This window comes from Eulemur rufifrons, chromosome 1, assembly GCF_041146395.1.
Source record: "Eulemur rufifrons isolate Redbay chromosome 1, OSU_ERuf_1, whole genome shotgun sequence".
Lineage (NCBI taxonomy): Eukaryota > Metazoa > Chordata > Mammalia > Primates > Lemuridae > Eulemur > Eulemur rufifrons.
The window spans coordinates 2,994,021-3,011,124 of record NC_090983.1 but is presented as its reverse complement, the minus strand read 5'-3'; the positions used below and the strand labels follow the sequence as shown (position 1 = coordinate 3,011,124).

At 47.7% G+C, this 17,104-nt stretch overlaps 1 protein-coding gene across 5 annotated transcripts in view; it reads left to right on the top strand.

The window, feature by feature from the left end:
* LRRFIP1 (LRR binding FLII interacting protein 1) overlaps positions 1–17,104 on the top strand; it is a 138,025-nt gene that overhangs the window by 104,037 nt on the left and 16,884 nt on the right. For 4 of the 5 annotated variants that reach the window (XM_069465918.1, XM_069466001.1, XM_069465758.1 and 1 more), the window contains 5 exons: positions 6,000–6,035; positions 6,440–6,565; positions 10,002–10,172; positions 10,887–10,979; positions 15,234–15,375. In XM_069465918.1, coding sequence (XP_069322019.1) covers positions 6,000–6,035; positions 6,440–6,565; positions 10,002–10,172; positions 10,887–10,979; positions 15,234–15,375 — 568 coding nt within the window. Of the gene's footprint in view, positions 1–5,999; positions 6,036–6,439; positions 6,566–7,947; positions 8,020–10,001; positions 10,173–10,886; positions 10,980–15,233; positions 15,376–17,104 lie in introns of all 5 variants that reach the window. The other variant, XM_069465675.1, reaches the window with a different exon arrangement.

Genomic DNA, 17,104 nt, shown 5'->3' with positions numbered 1-17,104 from the left:
CAGGCACCGTGGCCTGACGTTCGGTTTCTGCACTGCAAGGTGGCTTGGGTGCTCAACAGTTATTCCCTCGAGGGGGGTGGCTCTCTGTGTATAAATGAGGGTGACTGCACATCCAAGTTGAACAGACGCTGTGTGTTATTTTCTTCTTACTAACTCCGAGAATTCTGTATTCCCTTGATAATGTGACTAATTTATTTTTCTTCTTGGTGGCACTTGTTTGAGTGTACGTTTGCTCTCTGCCTAACCTCTGTTTTCCTCCTGCGTGTGTGTGGCTAACCTCCACAGCTAACTGAAGCACTTGTCGGTTAGCCTCTGTTCTTGTTGCTTCTTTGCTGACCCTGTTCCTTTGTTTCTGGCTGTGCGTCCTGGCGGCGGCTGTGTGGCAGCCCTCGGAGTGCAGCGGCCACCTCAACTCCGGCTCCCGCGCCTCCTCCAGGGCCAGCTCGGCGCGGGCCAGCCCCGTGGTAAGTCCGCCTCCTGGCCTCGCCCATCGGCCTTCATCCCTTCCTCCTCCTCCCCTTTCTCCTCCTCTTCCAGTGGTTCCAAATTTAGAATATTACTATTTGATGGTATTATTAGGATTACACTGCTAAATTTTTCAAGGACCATAAAAGAAGTTGTTAACAGTCCTTAGAGGAGGGAAAGTTTGTGCAATGGGAGAAAAATGTAGCCGTGTGCATGAAGGTGTGGGTTTTTAATATTTAAAAATGTGAAGGTTTGACTTTGAACATTCTGTTTGAAATGTTGTCTATTGTCAGACCCAGGCAGTGTTTAAAATAAAGCTTGGGTCTGTAAACGCTGGGACGTTCCTAGTTCTGCGACATTCATCCCCAGGTCGTTCAGAATATGCACATTCACAGGCCTGCACCCTGCTACTCTCAGCATTCTTTCAAGGAGGGTTTTGCAGGACATTTTTGGCCTGGAAGTCTGTGGGAACAGGGAGGGGACACTGGCTGGGGAACGGGGCTGTGGGCTGCAGGGGAGGGTTCCACACTCAGGGCCAGCGGCACCCTCCCTGGTAAGCCCTGGGGAGAGAGAAGAAGGGTGGGCAAGGCGATCTCTTACCCGCCAGCCACAGAGAAGTTTGAATGTGGCTCTTAACTTGGTAACTCAACACCGTACTTCAGCGTGTTGATGCCTAAACGTTCGTGGACTGTTCCTGGTGGTCAAACAGCAGCTGCAGGGCTGAGATGGCCCCTTTGCACAGAGACACCTCATTCGGCCAGTTTTCCTTACTGTGCTGCTGATTTGTTTGTGTTTTAAACCAGATGCAGTCTTTCAAAACTGTGAGATTTCGTACCAAATGCAGATATCAGCTGCTCTGGGGAAGAAAACAGGGGAGTCTCTAGCAGCTCTGGGGCCACAATAGTGAGGGGAGCCGCCTCCGTCCCCACCCGCCCCGTTTCGATGACTCCGGGGCCAAGGCCCACGTGCCATCCGTCAGTCACTTTTCCCATACTGGAGAGATGTTGCTCCCCTCCGTCCCGCCACGGAGAGTGAGAGCACCGGAGCTGGTCCGAGAGCGGAGGGCGTTAGCACGCGGGAGCCTGCTTCTCTGTGGAAGCGAAGGCTGTCCCCTCTGTAACCTGCAGACCCCACTCTCGTCTCACACGTGACTGTGCCCGCCGGGCTCACAGGTGCCCTGGAGACCAGCGGGAAGGGAGAGAACCCGGGCGGCTGAGCGAGTCAGGTGTGTGGCAAACACCACCCGAACTCCAGGCACCTACTGCTCCTCATTAAAAGTCTCCCCAGAACTGATCAAGCAATAATAGTAAGATATTCAGCTGCTCGCTAGCATATAACTTTCATTTTTAAAATCTAGCTTGGTACTCTTTATACTCCTTCCGCCCAGGAGGGAGGAGCAGTTGGTTCCGGGCAGTGTCGGGGTGAGTGTCACGGCAAAGGTGAATGACCCCTCGGTCTGGCCTTCCTCAGGGGACAGGGAGTTACAGGAACCAGGCTCAAATGTCACAGAGCTCATTCCTGGCTGGTGACATCTGGCCAGGCACATAAACTTCTTGAGATTCTGGAAAGAAGGGTCTTGACATCCTTAAAAACAAACACAACTGAAAAAATGAGGCATGGTTAACTTGTTTCTCCTTAGCTAGCTTATCCAGGGGATGACACAATTGTTGCAGCGTGGTGGCTCGTGGGAAATGCTACCCGGCCTGGCACTTCATCAGGGCTGTGCACCCAGGGCCAGTACGAGTGAGGACAGGAAGGAAAGGGAGGAGGTCACAGTGGGGGGCTCTGCAGGGAGTGCCACCCTGGGTTTGGGGGACTCACATCTGCTAGAGAGAAAGGCAGCCTGGTGCCCCAGAGGGTAGGGTGAGGGCAGTGCTATTAAAGAGCAGAAGTGACCAGAATGAAGGAAATGGTCACTTGTCCCACTTTGAGAAAAAGTGCTGCGGTGTCCAAGACCACCTAGGAGCACCAGGACCTAGAGTTTACCCCTCCCCGGGTCCTCCCAGGGCTGCAGCTCACAGGGACGTGTGATGTGGTTGTGTCTCATTCTCGTTTCTCCCCATCCTGAAGAGGAGTGGTCTCTTCTTCCTCTCTAACACGTCCGGGATCTCCTCCTTGAGGAAGTTGTGGTTCTCTCCTTCAGTCCCTGAGCACCTAGAATGTTCCGGGCACAGGGCTGTAGTGTGAGCAAACAGACCTGTCCGTGTCCTCATGGGTGCTTCCCCAGTGGTCACACGTGTGGTGTGAACCTCAGTTGCACGGCTGCGGGGGGTGGGGGGGACTCAGAGAGCGCTGGAATCGGGAGGTTTGAGGACCAGGCTCGGACCACACACCTGCGCGGTGAAGCTGACGCTTCCGGCCCCACAGTCCCACGGGGAACCCAGAGCACGTTTCTGAAACGTCCGTCAGGAATATCCTGAGTGGAGCCCAGGCCCTGTGTTACCTTCTGTATCCAGAGAAAACAGGAGTGAAGGAGAGAAACAGAAGACTGTTGTGACTCAGGTTTCCTGTTGCGTGAAGAGGCAGGACAGGGACTGGGAGGCAAAGTGGGCCTTGAATTGTAAACTCAAGTTCAAGCATAAGTCATTCAGGATAATGTAAGTATTATTGGATTTAAAACCAAACGTTTCCACCCAATGATAGACTCTGCCGTCAGTTAAATTTGAAAGAAAATTACCCTAAGAATGAGTGTTTTCTGAGCAATGTTTGCTGTCGTCAGTTTGTGTCTCGGGAGGGACCTTGCAGTGACGTTGCTTCGGTGACCGTTTCCCATCAGGGTCTGGTGTTGCCTGGCTGGGAGTTGGGGACACCATGAGCAAACATTCCTTCTGGGCCTGTCCCCTCGGGTAGGGTGTCTCTGTGCACGTGGACGGGTGACCGCGAATTGTGTTCTGTCTCCAGGCAAGTGGACAAGCAGCTGGTGACGTGGAAATCCTAGTATTTTAAACCTTACGGGGCACCATGTTTACGTGAGCCTAAGTAGTAAACTCATTTAGACACCGTGTTAGAGGTTGGAATTCATAAAATACTTATGTGCTCCTTTAAGCATTTGCTTTTGAAAGGGAAAGTTGCCGTAAACTAAACTTCCACAGACATTTTATAGAAGTGACTGTTTCTAGTAGGTTTTAAAAGATATCCTTGTTCACTCAGTCGTGATCGTGAAATATTGATGTGCGTATTTTATAAACCTGTTGGCATGAGGTTTTCCCATGGGCCTAAAACGTTTAGTTTAGCTCAGAGGATGAGAGTGACGACGTGAGTGGGCTGCCAGGCGTGTGCTGTTGCCCTTTCAGGGCCGGCTGCTGTGGGCAGAGCCCCTGGGAGCCCCCGTGGCCAAGGCATCCCCGGCCCCTCCCTGCTCCACATCCCCTGTTGGTGGCGACACCTCCACGTGGTCCCCACACCTTGTCAATGTTTAAAATCCTTTTATTTATTCAGTTTCTTTGCCTGTTATTTTCAGAGGTAAAATATTGTGTTATGTGTCAAACCCACCGTCCGGCTTACCGACCCATCCCTGCCTAGGGGCTTTAGGAAAGGGGCGCTTTATAAAGTGGGTGCAGCCGCGGGGCAGCCGCCCTGGGGGGCCGGCCGCGGCAGAGCCGGCACACGCTGCCCTCTAGCGGGGGCTCGTGGGGGTGCCACGGCTCCCTGGGCCTGGCAGAAATCCAAGGGGCTCTACAGACCTTATGTTGCCGGAAAGTAACGAATATGTGTCCCTTTTAATTCAGACAACAAACAAAATGGAACTTACGCTAATGTGTGATTAATATTTGTTCTGCAAACTGACTAATTCTAAGGAATGAAGGCCGTGGGCCCAGGAGACTTACTGCATTGGTTCCCCAGCAGACCAGGTGCTAGGTGGTTCACTTTTCCTTAGTTATTTGAAATTTTAATTTGAAAAATATTTCAGGAATATTTTTGCCCCCAGGTGAAGAGAAGAACCACATTGAAATGCTAAAAGCAGCCTCAGAGCCAAGAACGTTGGCGCAGGGCTCTCTGGGGCTCTGCTAGGTGAGACAGAACCGTTGCCATCAGAGGCTGCCCCAGAGCCCCAAAATACGTAGTGTGGCCGATGTGATAGACACATCTGGAAAAATAATTCTAGGTGTGTGTTTTTACACATATCAACACACATCAACAGACGCAGGTGGTGTGGGCACACCTGGAGAGTGACTGTCTTTACTGGCATAACTGTGGCACATCAGTAGTGCCAAGGGACATCAGAGAGGTGAGTCATGGGCAGGCTGAGGTTGGGAAAAGCTCCCATGAGACACGTGGCCTTGGACTGGCCCTTGGAGGACAGTGGCTGTGGCTAAGTGGAAGGTAGATCCTCTGGGCAGAGGGACCACTGGGAATTCAAGCCCCTCAACCCCGCCCACCCAGGGGGCTTATTTATTAATAACAAAGTGGGCAGCGAGGCTGGCCCACCCCTAGGGCCGTCCTACTGATCTGAGGGCCTCTTCACTTATTTCCTCTCCTGCTCGCAGGACACTAAGGAACTGGGTAGATGAGAGTGGGAAGTTCATACTGAGGGTTGCTTCAGGTGTGCTTGGAGGGGAAGTGGAAGGTGCAAGGAGTTCGGATGAGGAGAGGTGGCAGCAGTGAGCTTTCTTGGTGGGCACAGAGCAGTGAGGGCAGGGACGTCAGGCCCCCCACGGACTCGGGGGGCACCAGACAGGAAGCGGTGGTTTGGAGATCGCTGTCTCTCCGGCACTCTGCCCGTGTGCCTGGCAGCTGCACCCTGTGCTGAGCTGCTGTTGCTCTCCCTGCACTGATGTCGTCATGAGCAGTTTAAGTGTTCCTGAGCCCTAGCCTCGGCCAGAGCTCGATCGGGATCTGTCAAACTGCAGTCGGAACTGTCTGCTGCGTGAGCTCACCTGGGTAACTGCAGAGTCCCAGGTCGCCTCTCACATCTGCTGAATCAGAGGTGTGGTCCGCAGTTGCCACACACGTCTTCCCATGATTCTCTGGCAAAGTGAAGAAGTTCTGAGCTGCAGGAAGTGAGGTGGGAGGCGTGATGGGGAAAGCATGATTAGGTGACAGCTTCCTCCCAGAGAGTTTGGAGATAAACTCAAGCCCTGTAACCTTCCCAGTGGGCTTGTGATAAGGAACTTTCAATGTGCCAGAAAAAAAAAAAGTAAAGAGAAGAAAAGAAACCTGTCTTTTGTTGCACACTGAGCAAAGAAAGAGGTAACACCAATGCCAGTCCCGGCCGCTCATCCCGAGAAACCCTCATAGTCCAGAGCTCTCCCTTGGGGTTCACCATTCCCGAGAACCCTTTTGCAGCTCTGTAGGGTGCTCTGGGCCTCACCCCCACCCCCACCCCCAAGGCTTCTACTGAGGAAAGGAGAAGGGAGCCCTCCGAGAGACGTCCAAACACGAAAGATGTGTAAAGGCAAATTTTTGGAGACCCACTTTTCACTTTTTAAATTGCAAAGGAAGCTAATGTTTTATTTTTTTAATCTTACCCTCTAAATTCATAGTATCCATTTAATCCTTATAAGTATTTAATATTTGTTCATTTTCCTGTGCAGGTTGAAGAGAGACCAGACAAAGATTTTGCTGAGAAGGTAAGCAATCATTCAAAAACCTAGAGGGTCCCAAGATTTATGGCTGAAACTGACAAGAACTTGGTCCTTAATAAAGATGTTCCCCAGTACGTGAACAGGACGAGGCAGGGGCCCACCCACACTGGTGTCACGTCCCTTCAGGGCTCCCCAGGAGTCGCATCAGTGTGTTGACTCCTGCAGGACAGCGGAGGCCTTCACGCTGGACCCGACCGGCTCGCGGTTCGTCCAGACAAACCCCAAAGCACCGTGAGGTTCCGCACAGGGAGCCTCCCTTGCTGCCCACCACACGCCCACGGGAGAGCTCCCAATTTGGACAGGGGATTAACGTAAAGGTGCTGTAATATTAGACTGACACGTAATTTTGCTTTTGTCTGAAATCCCAACTGACCCTCACAACATTGTAGGGCTCTCGCAACATGCCGGGCCTGTCTGCGGCCACGCTGGCCTCCCTGGGGGGGACTTCCTCTCGGAGAGGCAGCGGGGACACCTCCATCTCCATCGACACTGAGGCCTCCATTAGGGAAATCAAGGTAAGACGCTCTACTCACTTAAAAGAACCTTTTGTGAAAATCATTCTTCTAATTAAAAAAAAGATCTAATTCATAAAGTTCTGGAACTTTCTTCTCGGTCACATTTCCCTTCCCTCCCCTAAAACACGGCATTCTCGTAACACCAAGACCCAGCTCAGATATCGTCTCCTGCAGGAAGCAACCCTGACCTCCCCTGCCCAGCAGGGCACACGTGGCGAGAGCGCTGACCACAGCGTGTGGATGCTCGGTCATCTGTGTGCGTGGCACCTGTGGTGGCCAGACTATTTCCTGCTCCCCAAACACACCAAGTGCTGTCACCCGACCTTGGCCTCTGAGCATCTTCCCCCTCTGCCTAGATTGTGCCCTTGCGTTTCTGTCTGCCATTTGCCCTTAGTAGACCTTGCTGTTATATTTAATGATTTTTCCTCCCACTGGAATGTAGTCATTTTCTGTTCTATCCTCAGCAGCCAGGACAATGCCAGGCATTTGGTGACCGTCTCTGTGTGTGAAAGAGACACACGATGCTGTTTGTTAGAGTAACTAGGGACATTGCGTGTGAAAAAGAGGACTTGAAAGGAAGGTTAGTTTTTTAGAACTTCTGTCCTTGGAGGGCAGAACCAGGACAGGGAGCTGAAGGGGGTCAGAGCTGGCGTATTTGTGACAGAGCTTTCTAATACTAAAAGTGGTTAAAAGGGGAACCGGCTCCCACTGGTGATGTCTGAGCACTGGGTGGCCGTTTGCCCAGGGGGCTTGGCCTGGGTTACCCTGAAGACGCCTTCCAGCTCCAATGTTTTATAAGTAAATGAAACCAGAAAAATGGTTTCCCTGTGCTGTCCCTTGGCCTCCTGCAGCCCTTTGTTTATTCTTTTCCTACACGGAAGTAGACTTCATTGCAGTCCTGATTTGTCTCTGCCCTGAGGGCATAGTGCCCTTCGTTTGTTCAGCAGGAACTCACCGGGAGGCTAGCTCAGGCCCGAGCTGTCCCGGGCACCAGGAGTTTGGCAAAGTGAGACTTGGAGCTCCATGAATACAGGGACAAAGTTTTGGTGATTTTTACCTCTAGCATCTCACTGTATCTTGCACAGAGTAGGAACTCAGAGTGCTTGAAGGAATCATTAAATATGAGTAGAATAAGCTGTACTGTTTTCAGAAGCTCTTTTGCTTGTTTTTTGAAACTGTGTAAAATCATACAATATACACCTAAATTTTAATCTTTGTAGTATTGAAATTTATTTTATTTCCCTTTAACATTTAATAAAAGCAAAAAGAAAATCGGATGCTGAAACTACCCAAATAATAGATGCTGCCCAGAAGTATAGAAGATTTAGGGAATCACCCCTTTTTCCTTAACATCATCTGCCCTTTTTTGCCACTTTCCTCAGGAACTCAGTGAGTTGAAGGACCAGATTCAGGACGTAGAAGGCAGATACATGCAGGGCTTGAAAGAGATGAAGGTACCAGTTTATGGAAGTGTGGTGTCACAGTATTAACCCAACTGAACCTAAAAAGATCCTGAAGACAAAGTTCAAAGTGCATGCTTACTCTAAAGAGACTCCAGATATAGAACTCGAAACGGCAGGAATACTAGCATGGGTGTGCGCTCACCGTTTTCCCAAATGCAGTTTTTTGAACCAAAACTTGAAAATAATAACTCCCAGCTGGGTGCAGCGACTCACGCCTGTAGTCCTACACTATGGGGGCCTGGGCTCCCCGTTTCTACAAAAATTTTAAAAATTAGCCAGAGATGGTGGCACGTACCTGTAGTCCCAGCTACTCAGGAGGCTGAGGCAGGAGGATCACTGGAGCCCAGGAGTTTGAGGTTGCAGTGAGCTGTGATGACGCAACTGCACTCTAGCCCGGGAACAGAGTATGACTCTGTCTCAAAAAAAAAAAGACAAAAAAAAGAAATTGTAACTCCTCAGTCCAAGGGGTTAAACTAACACATTCCCCGTGTATGTCTTCTGCTCACCATCCTTCCCTCAGGCCTAAAACCAGTTTCTAATTTCCCATAGACATGTACCAGACACTTGGAGAAGGTTTTTTGTTTTCTTCACCTTTTGTAGGAGTTGCATAAAAACATGCTTCATTTGATTTGCTTCTCAAAATATGTGATGTCTACCAATAAGGCAGTCCTCACATGCCATGCTTCTAAAACTCCAAATTATTTGCAATACTGTAACATTTTACTAATTGATTACTAAGCCTGCATGTGTGTCACCTTGGATGTATTTGAGTATATACACACTACTGTTAGAGTGTGGGGTTTTAGTACGTCATCGTGCCAGCCGCGAAGTTTGGGTGCCGTGTTCCTGGAAGGTGAGCTGAGCGGCCGGTGACTGTCTTCATCAGGCAGCTCATGGCAGATGGCCGATCTAGCAGATGCCCAATCTGTTTCTTCCTTCTCAGTTCCCCTTAAAGGACCTGAGAAATAGGCTGAATTCGGTATCAAAGGACACCAAACAGAGGAGGTGACATAAATCATATGACTAAGTCATCAATTTCATATTTATCATCTCTCTTTAAAGGGAGAAAAATTAAGACTCTGGCTTTTATAATTCATATAAAAAGGGAGTTAGCGAACCAACCTGGAACAACTGGCCACACCCAAAATCATTGCCTTGCTGTGGCAGCGCAGGGTGGGACCAGCCCTGATCTCCAGGAAGCCGCCGCTCAGCACCTGCTGCACCTGACCAGGCAGCTGCCACCTCTTTCTTTAGCTTTGGGTACTTGGTGCCCAGTGGGTCCGATCTTTCTCTCTGCTCTCCTGGAATCACCTGCCCCCATTCATGGATTGGGACCCGCAGGGTGTGAGCCGCGTGAGGGCATCGCTGTTTATTTTGCAGGCGTCTGTCTTTGGGCTGCCTTTTGAAAGGAATGACCTTTGTCTTTCCAGGACTTACCCAGTGAGACCTGTGCACCGTGTTTAGTTTTCCTATAGGTCAAAAATCTGAAGTCACTATTAATCCTTTCCCGGTTCATAAGCCAGAACAGGGATGATTGACGGCTTCCTGTGGCTTGTGGCAGATATTTAGTTACAATAGCCGTCACACACTGGTTCTTGTCCAGTTGTTGGTCACGTGTCTTGAGTGATTACTTCAGAAACCTGTTGAACAGCCCTGACACGCTGCAACGGGAAGATCCTCTGTGACGACAACTCTTCCGACACTGTGTGTCTCCTTTGTTCTAATGAGTGTATACATTGCTTTCACCTCTAGACACAGTAACTAATTTTCTGAGTGAGGAGAATTTGATTGAATTAAAAGGGGGAGATTTCTGTGCATTTAAAATTGCCATGTGTTTCTTATTCCAATTTATATACTCTAAGAATTACAGTCTAAATTTAGGGCTGAATTTTGTGTTTTTTTAAAGAATACTAGACTAATCTTTGTTTTGATTTTCTTTCTACAATTTCAAACATATGACCTGCTTTCTGCAGGACTCCCTAGCGGAAGTTGAGGAGAAATATAAGAAGGCTATGGTGTCCAACGCTCAGCTAGACAATGAAAAGACAAACTTCATGTACCAGGTTGATACTCTGAAAGATATGTTGTTGGAACTTGAAGAACAACTGGCTGAATCTAGGCGACAGTATGAAGAGAAAAGCAAAGTAAGCTTTAGTATGATAGAGAGTGGTGCATTGTGTGTGTGTATGTGTGTATGTATATGTGTGTATATAATATATAATTTATATTAACAACATATTTTTAAACAATCATTCTCCACTTATCCAGGAAACCCAAACCTCTGAGAATAAGAATACCATGCTCTTTGCTGAGTGACTTGAAATATTGATATGCATAATTTCAACATGTAAACTGGATACAGTTTTATCAGGAGAACATTAGTGTTTTACATGTAAGATAAAATCATAACCTTGAAAAAACATGCCCATGAAAGATCCAACATGCTTGGATAAGGCACAATCACATGCGTCAAGATTTTCTGGTTAATATATATTTCCTAATTTTTATTTATTTTGTTCTTTCTTAACCATAGAGAAATAATCAGTTATGAGCATCAAAGATTTTATGAAAATTATATTCATTTATCTTCTGCTGATTGGGAAAAGACACAATTACTCCATTTAAGAATTAAATACTTCGTGTCCCATCAGCTCTTCAGGTTAATTTTATAGTAAATTGTCTGGTACCTTCCACGAAGTCTGGAGAGATGGATTTGTGTTGTTAAAACAAGCCTTGCAGAGTGTGACAACGTAGGAGCAGGGAATTTGTTCCAGGGGAGATGTAAGTCATAAGAAAATGAACTAGCAGGACGGAAAAGCGTGGTTCCACTGCCTTAGTACCGTCTTCCTCCTTCATAGGAATTCGAAAGGGAAAAACATGCACACAGTACGCTGCAATTTCAGTTTGCTGAAGTGAAAGAGGCCCTGAAGCAAAGAGAAGAAATGCTTGAGGTAGGTCGCTGTTTCCCGTTTTTCTTTTTCTTTTTTGACTTTGGAGCAATTTGTTGGTTCGTGACTGTCTTGGCTTAGGCTACTGTAACAAAATACCATAGGCTTGAACCAAGCTGAAGGCTTGAACAACGGAAATTTATTTTCTCACAGTTCTGGAGATTGGAGTCCCAGATCAAGGTTGCGTTCTGGTGAGGCCTCTCCTCTTGGCCTGCAGACAGACACCTTCTGGCTGTGTCCTTGGAGAGAGAGCAAGCGCTTGGTGTCTGTATAAGGACACTAATCCTATGAGGTCAGAGCCCCACCCTTATGACCTCATTTAACCTTAATTATCTCCTAAAGACCCTATCTCCAAATACAGTCACTCTGGGCATTAGGGCTTCACCATATGAATTTGGCGGGTGAGTGGGGACCCAATTCAGTCTACAGAGATGTGTCAAGTTATCAGTTCTTTTAAAATTAAGAGTTTAAGCTAACTCTCCCTGCCTGGTTTAAGGAAAACGGGTCCTGTCAGTGGTGAAGATCTTTATTCTTTGGTGGTCATGTGTTTGTTGGCAGGTGTGGTAGACAACTCACCACCACGACCCTGCAAAGATGTCCACATCTTAATCCCTGGAAATTGTAAATATGTCAGCTCACATGGCAGGAGGGACTTTGCAAATGTGATTAAATTGAAGACCCAGAGAGGGGGAGGTTATCCTAGATGATCTGGGTGGGCCTGAGGTGGCCACAAGCGCCCTTACAAGAGGAAGGCAGGTCACAGGCGGAAGCAGGGACGTGGCAAAGGAAGCCGATGTGGGAGTGAGCGAGGACGGGACCCAGAGCCCAGGACGCGGCCAATTCCAGGATCCGGGAAAGGCGAGGACGCAGACCCTCCCCGGAGCCTCCAGAAGGGCTTGATTTTAGCCTGTAACACTCATGTTGGCATCTGACCTCCAGAATCGTGAGAGGATACGTTTGTGTTGTTCAAAACCACTGAATTAGTAGTAATTTGGTAAAGTGGCAATAGGAAACAAATACAGGATTGGTTTTAAGTGTTTTAACTTAATCCGTACTTGAACTGGTGCCTTTAAAGTGAGAATTTCACCCAAGCAGGTTTTCTTCCGGCACCTCTTAAAGCTGGGAGTAGGACAAGGAAACAACCCTAGATGCTGGCAGTGAGTTCGTGGTCAACGCGGTAACTGTCCCAGCTCCCAGGCTGCCCAGCGCTGGGGCTTCTCCTGCTGCTTAACCCTTTATCTTCTTTCTTTCTGTCTGTTCCTTTCCTCAGGAAATCCGACAGCTACAGCAGAAGCAGGCGAGTTATATCAGGGAGATTTCTGACCTTCAGGAAACAATAGAGTGGAAAGACAAAAAGATAGGGGTAGGAGTCTCAAGTCTTTGAAAATCTATTCAAATGGGCAGGCTGCTTAGCAAACACCTTTTTCAGAAATTTGGTTTGCAGAATTGCTTGTCTGAGTATGCATGCAACCGCCATGTAACACACAAGTTTATTAATTTAATTAATGGTAATTAATCTGATTTGTGTAATTAAGTAATGAATACACTAACTTATCTAGATTGATGTGAACTCAGCATTCCATGCTGACTTGGGGCGTGAGCATAGGGCTCTCTGCCTGCGCCACCTTGAACACAGGGAGTGAGGTGGGTGCCCTGAGGCAGGTCTGACACATGGAGAGTCAGACTAATTGCAGTTCCCAGGCTGGCGGTGCCTGGATTGTTCCTGGAAGGGGTTTGAGGAAGCTGCAGGGTTGCAAGGGCTGTGCCCCGAGTATTCCCACTTTGAAATCTCCTCGGGGAAGGCCTCCCAGACCCCTCTCCCTCCACAAGAAAAGAAGAGGTAACCCACTTACATTTAGAGTTGAAGAATAGGAAGAATGGAACCCCACAAAGTAACTGCTGTGATTTTGGTTTCCCCAAAATAGCGACTCACACACAGAGCTCTGATAAAGACCCAGAGACTTGTGAGCACATCTTGCACATTGACCCCTGCACGTGGCGCCCTGCGTTTCGCTTCGTTAGCGCTGTGCGCATGTGTGTGTGTGTGTGTGTGTGTGTTTGCTTTACAACCACTTTGTGCGTATCAGTGACAACAGATGCCAAGAGTCAATGTATAAAAATAATTAGATTACCGAAACAGTTGTCACGTGGGGGCTCTTCAGCATTCCTTCTTGTTCTTTACTGAGCCCTCGTTTACATGGGTAAACGCTCCTGTTAACCCTCCGCGGCAGGGCTGCAACCGCAGACAGCTCGAAAGTGATGCAAATGAAGCAGGGTCCGTGCCTGGTGCTGTGTTTGTGTGCTGCACAGCCCGATCTCTTCGGGAAGCATGAACGGGAACGTTTCTTGGATCGCATAAACTACATGAAAAGCTTAATACTTGCATTGTGTTTGTACCTTTGAGCAGAGTCTCTCTGATGTCTTAAGTCTGCTAGTGTCTTAGACAGGAGGAGCCCACTCCTTGTTCCTGCTTCTCACGGCACCTTCTCATCCCGCCAATCTTCTTTCTCTTTGCTCTGCTGCACGTTCAGGCATTAGAGAGGCAGAAAGAGTTCTTTGATTCCATAAGGAGTGAACGAGATGATCTTAGAGAAGAAGTAGTCAAGCTGAAAGAGGAATTAAAGGTATGAAGCCAAAGTACAGTTTACAAAAAATCCTGGTGACAACAGCACATTCTGGGATTCTGTGAATATGTGTGTGTATTGGTGTTAACTAATTTTATGTCGTTGATTTTAGTTCTGTTAATAAATTCAAATCTTAGGTTAACTGACACTGACGAGAAATAAATGTAAATTCAGTGGATTATGCCGGTGGCCTTTAGATGTTCACAAGCATAGCTGATCTTGAACGCAACTCTGATTTCCAAGAATTTTTTGATACATTATCTAAACTTTTTCTCATACTCACTGATAAATTCTCCAGGATATTACTCAGCGTTAGATAATTTATTTGCTTCTTTATAGAAAGCCTCAAATGTAAGGACTTCTCTAGCTGAACAGTGAGTCTGGTAAGTGGCATGGGCCAGGCTCATGCTAATTAGACCTGGAGACCCACTGAGTCGCAGGAGGAGGAAACTTCCATGTCCTGTGTGGGCCCATGTCAGGGGGTCTTCGGCTGCTGGCTTGGTGCAGAGTTAAAAACCGCAGGGCAGCACTCTGGGTGGGCTCCCAAAGTGCTGTAAGAGGTGTTGCTGAGAGAAGGTGGCTGAATGGTCCCTGAGTAGCCAGTGGGAGCCTATCAGTGTCTGCTGCTTGTCTGCCGGGGTCAAAGCCAGAGCAGTAAACCAGCAGGGGACAGGCCTGGAGCTAAGATTCATGATGCTGCTTCGGAAAAGGCCATGAGTACCTGGGTGGGGATTCCTCGTGCACACGGGAAAGGGCAGGAGGCAGTGGGTGAGGGACCCGAGGAGTGGTGAAGTATAGCTGTTTCTAAAGTGCTTCACTCTGTAATGAGTGTGACTTACGTTTCTTTTGAATATGCCGAACATTCCAGCCACCTCTGAATTCCTTCTTTAACATAAGTTTCTTCTTTCCTTTCAGAACACATACATACTTCTTTTTATCTCACTCTCTGTTTTTAAAGAATGCAAACCAAGGTTTTAAAAGTAAAGGGCACTTTACAGTGATTTGTTGATGTTCCACTTTGTGGCAGCCCCAAGGCCATCACCGCTGGTTAAACAGGATGCCTGGCCGGGCGCGGTGGCTCACGCCTATAATCCCAGCACTCTGGGAGGCCGGGGCGGGAGGATCGCTGGAGCTCAGGAGTTTGAGACCAGCCTGAGCAAGAGCAAGACCCCCTCTCTACTAAAATAGAAGACTTATCTGGGTGCAGTGGCTCACGCCTGTAGTCCCAGCTACTTGGGACGCTGAGGCAAGAGGATCGCTGAGCCCAGGAGGTTGCAGTGAGCTATGATGACACCACTGTACTCTACCCGGGGCAACAGAGTGAGACTCTGTCTCAAAAATAAATAAACAAGTAAACAAATAAATAAATAGGATGCCTGTTGGAAGTATCTTGTCATCAGCAAATTAAGGCATGAATTAGAACATCTAAGAAAGAAGTCGCCTTTGGAGGAAGGCATTGCAGATTTGTGTGTGTTGATAGAATGTATATGAGTGTGGTGCCTTAGCACTTCTCGGTCTCTGTAGAGTCGTCCTTTACTTCAGGAAAAATAGTTTCGTTTTTTATTAGTAGTAACAAAACAAGAGTTTAACCTGATATCACTGAGGATTATGGCGAGCCTATTTTTGTTCCCAGAAACATGGAATAATCCTAAATTCAGAAATAGCTACCAATGGAGAGACTTCAGACACTCTAAATAACATTGGATACCAAGCTCCCACCAAGATCACAAAAGAGGAGTTAAATGCCCTCAAGTCGACAGCGGATGGGACGCTAGGTAAGTATTTGTTTCCTTTGGGTCCTTTCATCTTTCAAACCAGCATTGATTCACCTTCATGCATCACTGGAGTTGAAGTAATCACCGCTGATCAATTAACAGTCACTCAGCATGCCATCTGTCTCCGCACCCCATAGCACCCCGCCGTGTGGTTCCGCCCACGTGTTGTCTGGCGTGCATCTCCGTGCCGTGCTCACCACCAGTGGCTAGAGTATGCGTTTCTTTGGCTTCCAAGACAGTGAATGCAAGGAAAGTAACCTCAAAATTAAGTGACAGTGTTGAGAGTACTATTTGGTTTTCCCCAGATATGTACCAAGTGTGGCATTTTAACTGACTCTGTTATAGAATTGTCAAAAGATGAGAACAGCGAAGGCTGTGAAGTCAGTTAGTTGCCCATTCTTGCGAGCCAGCGCTGTGCCTCTGTACGGCAGTCAGTGTTCTGGGGGTGCGAGGTGGCTGTGCACAGCGGGTTGGTGCTGGTGACGGAGCACATCTTCCTGCCCAGCCCTTCTCGAGCCAGCCCTGGAGGTGGACAGGCAGCCCTGGGTGCTGGGGGTGGGCGTGCGGAGGGGGCGTCCTCCCAGCAAGAGTCTGAATCGCCCGCCTTGCTCAGAGGCCGCACTCCTTGGTGTGCCACCTTTTTGCTTCTGAAAGAATATAAAATCGGGGAATCTAACAGATTGTAGGAATATGTTATAAAATTTTCAAAGATCTACCAAGACTCACTGATTAACATTTGTTGTGATATTTGGCGTTGGCGAAAACCTTCAGATTTTTGTGTGCAGCCTCAGGTTGTGGCCTGCAGATGAGGCCTCATCCGTCGCTGCTTACCAGCTTTTTGCAGCGAAGCTGGAATAAGGTCAGGGCCCATGACTTTTAGTTTTGATCTAGAAGCTTTCATCGTACTGCTTTTTATTTCTTGAAATGTGGGACCCATAGGTCCTCGCTTCTCAGGACTTGCTTCCCAGGGAAGTAACTCATTTATTACCTTTATGACTGTTAAAGAAACACAGCTCTTACAAATTGTGTAAAAGTTATTGAAAAAGATAATTCACTTCTGCCATATCTTTATATTGGCTCCCTGAACAGCTATGAATTTGATCATGCTGCTCTTACTCAAATATACATTTTACAAATCTTTGGTAACCATTGTGAAACACTTAACAAGCCAGAAATATCAGTTTCGTAAGTGGTTTCCAAATGTTTTTTGATCACGTATCCTATTAGTGAAGAATTGTGGGAACGTCTCAATATATACATTTATTTTTAATTTATATATGCATACTATTTCATTAATATAAAATGTACACTATAAAACATATAGAAAAAAAATGTTAAAGAGGGAAGTAAAACTAACTCTCAACAGAAGCCCTGATATGGCCCCCATTTTCCCTGGGCTAAGTATACCCACCACAGAGACCACTGGTTATAAAGTTATCTGGCCTTGACTTTCAGTGACATGGTGCTATATCTAACATGCTAGGGTTTTGTTTGGAGAATCCAAAATATAACCGTTCATTCCAAAGCAGTAATACGTTCTTTGACTGGTGACTAGTTGATTATTAAGTGGTCACTTGCTCTTACGCCCTTGCCCCCTGCTGGCGCTCTGCCCAGTCCCTTAGGAAGGGGCAGCGGGGCACATACAGGCTGTTCTCTCAGGAAGACCACAGTTGGGTGGCAGAAGATAGATGTCTTTTCACTGCATGGACTATTTCAAAAGTATCTTTTC